Source organism: Meriones unguiculatus, chromosome 9 (assembly GCF_030254825.1).
Source record: "Meriones unguiculatus strain TT.TT164.6M chromosome 9, Bangor_MerUng_6.1, whole genome shotgun sequence".
In the NCBI taxonomy this organism is placed as follows: domain Eukaryota; kingdom Metazoa; phylum Chordata; class Mammalia; order Rodentia; family Muridae; genus Meriones; species Meriones unguiculatus.
In genome coordinates this window covers 102,104,331-102,113,496 of record NC_083357.1, presented here as the reverse complement: position 1 = coordinate 102,113,496, position 9,166 = coordinate 102,104,331, and the positions used below count along the sequence as shown (strand labels likewise).

The window sequence follows — 9,166 nt, the reverse complement described above, 5'->3', positions numbered from 1 at the left end:
CCCGGCCGGAGCAGAGAGGACTTGAAACCCGAATCTACATTCCGTTGCTGCCGTACAAGGCTCGGGGGTGGGGGAGGCGGGCCGCGCTGGTGCCCGGTGTATAATCGGGTTAATCCAGTAGACAAAGAATAAACCAATAGCCCTCCCAGCTCACTTCCCGCTCCCCTCTCCCTCCCTCTCCCGCTCCCCCCACCCTCCTCGCCCCCTGGGCCCCGGTCGGGGGAGGTTGGGGTGTCGGGAGAGGTGAGGTCGAGCCCGAAATGGATTCCAAACCCGAACCCCAGCGTGCGGCGGCCGGGTTCTAGTGTGCAGCGCGAGAAGGAAAAAGTTCCCTAAGCGAGCCTGGCCCGCGGCCGGCGGCCTCCGGGGTGGGGTGGGGGGGACCCCTTAAGGTCAGTGTTTGCTCGGAACTGGGTACCCCGAGCTCGCGGCGGCCGGCACGGGCCCCCGGGCTGGCAGGAGCGGCCGGGGACGCGCGGGGCGGCGCGGTTGCCCTTTTGAATGCCTCCTGCGGCTCGGAGCGCCGGCGGGCGCCGGGGCGCGAGTGAATGTAGCCCCGCCGAGCCAATGAGCTGGGACCGGATGCGATATATCCTCTGGGACAACAACTGCTCTGTTCCGCCTCGGATCCACATGACGCCATTTACTGCTGCCGCGGCCGCCGCAGAGCTCCCTGCCTCCTCCGGAAAGGCGAGGGCGCAGGCCAGCGGCGCGCCCCCCCCCTCCTTCTCCTCCCTCTCGTCCTCCCGTCCGTCCCCGGCCGGGCCCCAGACCCTCCTCCTCCTCCTCCCCCTCCCCCGCCTCCTCCCCCCCTCCGCACCCCCACCCACCCCCGCCTCGGCCTCGCCGCCGCGCCTCCGCAACGCCCAGTCTGCACGGGCGAGAGCTGCGCGCCGCAGCGCCAGCGCAGGAGAGGGGCCGGCGGAGCGCGCAGCGCCCAGGCCCCCGCGCGCGCCCGGCCCGGCCCGCGGCCCCGCGCCAGCCTCCGCTCCCGAGCAGCCCCGGGACCCCGGGGACTTGGCGAGCTGGCCTAGGGTTCTTTGTAAAGGCCGTGTTCGCCTCTCTTTCTCTCGTCGACCGGGCAGCAAAAAAAAGAGAGAAAGAGAGACTCGCCAACGTCGGCTCTTCGGCCTCTTGTTCATTGAGAAAAAAGAGAGAGGGAGCGAGAGGAAATACTCCGCGTGCGCTTCTGGAAGGGAGGTCATCTCTCCTAGCCCGGAATCCGGGGAGGTTCCAACGGTGGAGGATTTGGGCTCCCAAGTTTCCCCGTGGTTTTAATCCTCCCACCGATTACTCGGAAGTTGGACTGAAGCAGGAGCTCGGGAAGAAGGAGAAAGTTTGCATCGGGGACTGGATTTATTTGCACATCGCAGGAAGAAGGGAATCCGAGGGAGAGGGGTTGGTGCAAAGCCGCGATCACGGTGAGGAGCGTTTGGCTTTTCCCCTGCTAGAGCCACGGCCGGCCGCGAGTGGGGGCCGGGTTCCCCCTCGCAGGCTCCCCGGGAGGACCGCCCCGCGGGTCTGCCTCGGCCGCGGCCGGGCTGCAGGCAGCGACACCGCGCTCTCCGGGGGGCTGGGGGCGGAGGACCGCTCCGCTGCCTGCGGCTGCGACCCGGCCCCGGCGGCCACTTGGTCTCCGGGAGCCTCAGCGGGAGGGAGAGCAGTGTATTCCAGGGCGCGGTGCAGGCTCTTGCATCGCTAACCTGTTCCTCCTCTCGGTGGGAGAGCTGCCCCGCGGCGGGGCCGGGGGACCGGGTTTCCCCTCTCGCCACCTCGCCCGGGCAGAAGACCCGCAGGCGAGCAGAGGCTAGAGTGCCAGGCGGAGGGAGTCCCCGCCTCTGCCCGGTGTGGACAGTCTAGCCCGGTGCGGGTGGGAGCGTCGCCCAGCCTGGCGCCGCGTCTCTGCGGTTCGGAAGTGCAGCTTTCTCTCTCTCTCAATCTCTCTCTTTTTCCGTTCTTCGTGGTCGGCCTGGGTCACGCCTTTTATTTTTTTAATATATATATATTTGGACGCTTGGGCTGACCTAACCACAGGAAGCGTGTTATCAAGTGGTCTCGGTCGTTTTCCATTACCTGAAAGTAGGTGGCAAAATTAAAAAAAAAAAAAAAAAAAAAAAAAAAAGGAAAGGCTGTTACCCCCCCTCTTTTGTGTTACTGTTTTTAAGATTTGGAGTCTTAACGCCTTTTTTACAAAGGGGTTTCTGTGTCGGTTTGCCCCACCCTAGTGCTGAAGTCCTTTCCCCCCTAATCCTCAGTCTGATCACACACTGTTCTTAATGGGGGTTTCAAAGCACTCTCAAAGGGGGAGGGAGGGGGCCCCGGGAAGAAGGCGGCCAGGGATCGGGAGGGATCACTTGTGGGTTTGGTTTTGTTTTGTTTTTTTTTTTTTTTTTTTTTTTTTTTTTTTTTTTTTTTCTTCCTTCCAAAAGATGCTACTTTCCATGGCAAGCAAACCCTCACGGAAAAGTTTCCAATCCCAGGGGTCGGAGCCCTGCACGCCTGGCGTGTGCAGTTGGGGCTCTGGATAATGCTATTTTTTTTTTCTTTCGTTTTAAGGAACCTGTCTTTTTCTTCCTGGTCTACAGGGAGGTAGGCGTGTGGGGATGGCAGGCTTCGGTCGCCGCACCGTGGGTTGGCGCCGGGAGCGTGGGTGCAGAGACCTGGGTGCAGGCTGTGCGTCCGGAGCCGGGCTCTCTTCCTCCGGGCGTCGGATTTGGAAACTTGTGGGGAGGGAAACTTGTGGGGAGGGCGTCCCGAGGCCTTCGCGGGAGCACCTTGTGGTGACCTTGCGGCGGGGGTGGGCGTGTTGGAGTGGCTCCCCCTCTAGGCTGGATGGCAGTTCTCTTGGGTTGGGGGGGATTTTAGCGGCGGGGGTGGAGGAGGGGGAAGCGTGCTGGTGCCTTTCACGACACGTCCCCTTCGGAGGCGCCCGCGCCCCCTGCCTGCTGAGCTTCTGTGGGTTGTACACAGGAGGGGCCGGGCTGGCCCCCGGATAGCGTCAGTCCCCCGGGGTTCTGGCTGAGTCCCACCTGCTGGGGACTGTGTGGGGGCGCAGAGAGAGCCGATAAGCGGGGTGAAAGCGAAGAGCAGCCTGTGTACCTTGCTATTGGAGGTGAGCAGATCCGGTTTCCAGCTCAGCCTGGTCCTGAATTAGGAGGAGGAGGCGGTCGTCACCTGCCTTGTTCACTGTCCTTTTCCAAAAAGCAGGGGTTGGATTATAAGTCCGCTTTTGCTTATTTTGGGGAGAGGGGATGGTACTTTTTAAACCGAAGAATGACTGTAATTTAAGTGATTACTTGACAAAATGGTAGGTTCCAACCGTGACATTTCAGATTTCTAAAACTTTTCCTGTTGCTGTTTTTTGCTTTGTGTTCTCGGGTGTTTTTCAAAACTAGAAAATACTTTTTTTTTTTTTTTTTTTTTTTTTTTTTGCATGCTCTTTATTCATAAAGCAAGAATGACTTGGTTCAGAATCCAAAGCTAGATTCATAGGCTTTAGGGCTGTAGAGTATTTGATTCACAAGTTTTTGGAAAATGCGTTCTGGGTTTGTTTGTCTTAAGAGATTGTTCTCGTGGAATAGCTAATGGGAATCGAAATGATTTGTTCTTAATTCTGTAGCTTTGTGCTAGTATATTTCATTAAAGTGCAGCCTTAATTGCTCTTGAAATGTACTTTTTTATGTCGTGGTCATCCTGTGGGACTGGAAAAGAGCACTGATAGGACAACTTAAAAGTGCAAGTGTGATGTGAAAAGCTGCCTGAAACCCAGTGTTGAAGCTATTTACTAGTGTTTAATGTAAAAGTGCTCGTGGCAAATTGAAACCTAGTTCAGACCTGGAAGGCACACCTCCGAAGATGTCGGTAGCACTCTGGTGCCCCGGCCTTTGCTTCCTTCCAGTTTTCACACTGAACCTGAGCCTTCTAAGGGGCTTATTTGAGTAAAGGAGTCCTGCTTTAGAGACTCCGTAGACATTGCTTTGCGTCCCTGCACGTCTGGAGATGGCAGAACTGTCAGTGTCTAGCCGTAACTTTCGGCTTTGAGTCCATACCACCACGACCAGCGCATTTCCAGGGCCGTTTCTCCATAGGCTGTGGAGAGCGAAGAGTCAACTCTGGTGGGTGGAGAGTGGGAAGTCTTCGAGTGTAAACCATTTTCTTTCCTCTTGGTTTCCCCAGGAGTTCAGATGTGTTCTAAGCCTGCTGGAGTGAACACACTGCCAAGACCTGATGGAGGCCAGAGCTCAGAGTGGCAGCGGGTCGCAGCAGCCTTTGCTGCAGGCACCCCGTGACAGTGGCAGGCAGCGTGGGGAGCCGGACCCCAGAGACGCCCTTACCCAGCAGGTACATGTCTTGTCTCTGGATCAGATCAGAGCCATCCGAAACACCAATGAGTACACAGAGGGGCCCACTGTGGTCCCAAGACCCGGGCTCAAGCCTGCTCCTCGCCCCTCCACTCAGCACAAACATGAGAGACTCCACGGCCTGCCCGAGCACCGCCAGCCTCCCAGGCTCCAGCCCTCGCAGGTCCATTCTTCACGGGCCCCTCTGTCCAGGTCCATCAGCACCGTCAGCTCAGGGTCTCGGAGCAGTACAAGGACAAGTACCAGCAGCAGCTCCTCGGAACAGAGACTGTTAGGGTCCTCCTTCTCCCCCGGGCCTGCCGCTGATGGGATAATCCGGGTGCAGCCTAAATCTGAGCTCAAGCCGGGTGAGCTCAAGCCTCTGGGCAAGGACGATTTGGGTCTGCATGCCTACAGGTGTGAGGACTGTGGCAAGTGCAAATGCAAAGAGTGCACCTACCCGAGGCCCCTGCCGTCAGACTGGATCTGTGACAAGCAGTGCCTTTGCTCGGCCCAGAACGTGATTGACTATGGGACCTGCGTGTGCTGTGTGAAGGGTCTCTTCTATCACTGCTCCAATGACGACGAGGACAATTGTGCTGACAACCCGTGTTCGTGCAGCCAGTCTCACTGTTGTACGCGATGGTCGGCCATGGGTGTCATGTCTCTCTTTTTGCCGTGTTTATGGTGTTACCTTCCAGCCAAGGGTTGCCTTAAATTGTGCCAGGGGTGTTATGATCGAGTGAACAGGCCTGGGTGTCGTTGTAAAAACTCAAATACGGTTTGCTGCAAAGTTCCCACGGTCCCCCCCAGGAACTTTGAAAAACCAACATAGCATTATTAATCAGGAATACTGCAGTAATAAGATTTGTTTCCCCACCCTCTTTTTTTTTTTTTAACACACATATGCAACCAACTAAACAGTTGTAATCTTGGCACTGTTAATAGAGGGTTAAGGGGATTTGTGGTTTGCAGTGAGATGCTTCTTTTTCTCCCCCCCCCCCCCCATGTGCCATTTTAACTGATATGCTTGCTAGAACTCAGCTAATGGAGCTCCAAGGAAAGGCAACAGGAATTGATGGCCCACATATTGCATAAGCTAAAGCGAGGAACACTCCTAGGCAAAGTTTTTCATTTGTGAATAGTCCTTGCAAAATCTGTAAATTAGCAAATGACTTCCCCCTCTTCATTGTTTTCTCCAGAGATAATGTGCTATATTTTTGTATATACAATAATATTTGCAACTGTGAAAAACCAAGTTGTGCTATACTCCATGGCACAGTCACAAAATATTATACTAATATGTTGTACATTCGGAAGAATGTGAATCAATCAGTATGTTTTTAGATTGTATTTTGCCTTACAGGAAGCCTTCATTGTAAGACTCTGATTTCCCTTTGGACTTGATGTATATTGTACAGTTACAGTAAAATTCAACCTTTATTTTCTAATTTTTTCAACATATTGTTTAGTGTAAAGAATATTTATTTGAAGTTTTATTATTTTATAAAAAGAATATTTATTTTAAGAGGCATCATAAATTTTGCCCCTTTTATGAGGACGTGATGGTTGCTGCAAAAGAGGGGTTACAGATGCTATGTTCAATATAAAATAGAAAATATATTAACGTTTGAAATTAAACTGAGCTTGTTTTATCTTACTTTACCTGGTTTTATTTTATTTTGTTTCTAATTTAAGAAGCCGAATTTTGTCAAGGCATTCTAATCTGTTATTTCATTTGTTTGGATAAGACTCCTTTCATGACAGCTGCTTTACAGTAGAGCAAGTTCAGTTGCTTTCAGAGATGATGGCACCTGTCAGGACAGAAGTCAACAGAGTATTGGAGTGTGAGTTGCTTTAGTTTACGAGACTGTCCTTTGGCTCTGTCTGTCCCATTCTTCCCAGTCTGCAGACCTCCTGGCTTGCCTTGCTTCTATGGGGCAATTCGCTTCTGTTGTTCTGAGCTTGCTTATTTAGAAGAAATTAAGAAAAAAATTTAAGGTTAGAATTTTTTCCTAATATACAATATTAAACATGTATATCAAGGATATTCAAAACTAGAGGAACGAGTTTGCTCAACAAACACGGAGTGCTGTCTGTCTGTCAAATGTGGAACATATTTATGCCCAGGATCCTTACAGAAGGAAAATCAAAGATGTTTTCTTGACCTAAGCTGGTCCCGGCGGTTTTTTTTTTTTTTTTTTTTTTTTTTTTTTTTTTTTTTTTAGTGTATATTTGGGTTAGACTCTGCATTCGACATCATACCATATTCTTTGTTGGAAAAAAGCGTTTAAAAAGAAATTCTGTTTTGTTTCAGATATTTGGTAGGACTTTTCATTGTTGGTCAAGTAATTAAAATCCAAGTATGCCAGTCATATCTCTGGCCCGAATCAAATGATACAGAAAGTTAGCTTTACCCCCGTGTAAAGGATGCAAGGCAAACACTGCTCAGAGCTGTCCTGTGAGAACAAAGACACCTCAAGCTGCTACAAGCCCATCTTGGCAAATATTAGTCACTTTGTCGCTGATTTTTTTTTTTTTTCCCAAAAGCATAACATTTTGCTGCCAAGAATCCCCGGAAGTCTAGGAAATTATTTACCTGCCATTATAGTTTAATCTCTTGTTTCCTGTTCTTGTGTGAAGAGGTCTTGGTGCAGGCTGTCTTCTGTTTTGTTTTGTTTTTTTAATGGGCTTTCAAGGAACTCTATGGACCTTCTGAGGACCTTCAGTCCTCTGAACTTCCTCCAAACAACACAAGACTCAATTAATTTAGAGCTTGTTTACTTTCAGCTTCAACTCGGAGATACTGAACGTTCATGGAATGTTGGGTTTAATGTGCATTCTTAAATTTCTCACTGGTGATTTAAGCAAGAATCAGAAAGTTGGAAAATGAAGCAGGGTTTCTTATTCATGGCAATCTTAAAGATTTTGTAAAGCACAGTAATTCTGAGTAGTTGGCATTGTGCATCATAGTGCTTTACACATCGATAGAGCTTTTTTGTGGGAGTGTAAAAATTGTTAAAGTCAAATTTTCCTTGGGACTGTGTAAGCAGTTTTCAGAGTAATCTGTACACAAATTGCAGCAGATGCCATTGAGTGTTTAATGAAGTCAGATTAAAAACCTTCATAGTTACCAAATTGGAATCTCTAGTGTGGCCCATGGATTTGCATTTGCCGTCTTTCCACAGCAAGTTATCTGCAGTCTGGGGCTGCTGACCTAGGGATTGTGTTTTTCTTGAGTGTGTTTTTAATGAGCTTGGATGTCAGGCATACTCACTGATTTGGATATCAAATGATGGTCAACTGACATTAGAATAGAGGACTTGGTGTATAAATACACTAAGTGCCAGCGGAAATAATTTGTTTAAAGTAAATAGGGAAGTTGGATTCCTCAAGGAGTTTCTAACTGACCTATTCAGTGTTGGATTTATCCATACCTGTATAGAATTCGCTTTTAACATGAAAATTAAATCCTTATGAGTAAGAGTTCGATCTCACACATTCCCTATGCTAAAAGTTAAATGTAATCACCTCACTTGGGAACAAATATGGAGAAATAATAATCTCAAAGTGTCATTTCCTATTGAAAGTTGACAATGCTGGTAAAATACAGTGAGTTGATGATCCAATGACCACATTTTGGTGTAATTGATTAGAGGTAATGATACAGGCAAAAGTAACTACTGAGTGCTCAGGTTTTCAGAAACTTTGTTAAATTTTTCTTAAGCCTGTGCATACTCTGTATTTGAGATTCATTTACCTAAGACAACTTGATTGTTGTTACTTGAAACATTGGTGTATGTGTTTTGAGGGGGAGATTTGAAGACCTTGCCAAATTTCTGCCATGTTGGAGCATGCTCTAGGGATTGTCTGAAAGACGAAAGCCAAACCCAGGGATGTAATTCCAACCCAACTTTTGGCATAACTTCTTTCTCCAGTATGTATGTGTCTGTCCCAAAGACTTCTTAACTCTAGAACACCTGAGGTATTGGTGGTAATGTCAGAAAAATGGGTTTGCTCATTGAACAGGGCCAAGTAGCCCACAGGTTTGCTGTTTATGAGCTTTTGTATGCATTATCAACATTTTTCTGGATTTACAGTTTCAGTTTAGGTTAATCCACAAGTAGCCATTTACCTTCCTCTCCTAATGTACAAAAGGACCACAGCATGAATGTACAGTCTCAGTTTGGGCCCTGGTTAATTACATTCAACAGCAAAGAGCCTTTTGTTTTGAACTGGAGATACGGCCCAAGGACAGAGTGCTTAGCGTGTGAGAGGCCCAGGATACAATCCCTAGCACTTACTTCTACACAGAAGAAAGCACGTTTTCATTGTGAGGTTTTGGACTATTTAGTAAAGAAAACTCAAGAGGTGTAGCTCAGTTGACAGGGTACTTGGTACCCTGCAAGGAGCCCTGGGTTCGATCTCTAGCACAACACAAAGGAGGCAGGGAACTCCGAGCTTGTAATTCCTGCACTTGATAGGTTGAGACCCGAGGCTCGGCGGTTCAACGGGTGGCTACATACTCAGTGCAAACCCGTCCATCATACATGAAACCCCAACATCAACCAAAACTAATGTGAAAGTCAGTTAGCAGCATGTTTGTCAGCTTATCAGTGTCTAATCTACTGATTGTATTCATTAAGACTAGCAGCATATTAATTTCTACTTTAATTTGGATGAATACATTTTTCTCCTGAGAAAACCAGCTCAGAAGTTTATAAAGGCCTACCTGATTTGGCTCAACACTGGTCTTCATGGTAAACATACAGATCCGAAGATTTCATCACTGTTCATCAAAGGAAAGGCAGTTAGATTGCTTCCAC

General features: G+C 49.1%; 1 protein-coding gene across 1 annotated transcript; it reads left to right on the top strand.

The window, feature by feature from the left end:
• Positions 1–909: 909 nt before the first annotated feature.
• On the top strand, positions 910–5,236 carry Spry2 (sprouty RTK signaling antagonist 2). Its single transcript, XM_021645692.2, has 2 exons — positions 910–1,421; positions 4,177–5,236. The coding sequence occupies exon 2, from the start codon at positions 4,228–4,230 to the stop codon at positions 5,173–5,175; it is 948 nt and encodes a 315-aa protein (XP_021501367.1). The 5' UTR covers positions 910–1,421; positions 4,177–4,227; the 3' UTR covers positions 5,176–5,236.
• Positions 5,237–9,166: the final 3,930 nt, after the last annotated feature.

Bases quoted from the DNA above. Each gene is read 5' to 3' on its own strand.
- Spry2 (XM_021645692.2), top strand. From the start codon at position 4,228: ATGGAGGCCAGAGCTCAGAGTGGCAGCGGGTCGCAGCAGCCTTTGCTG.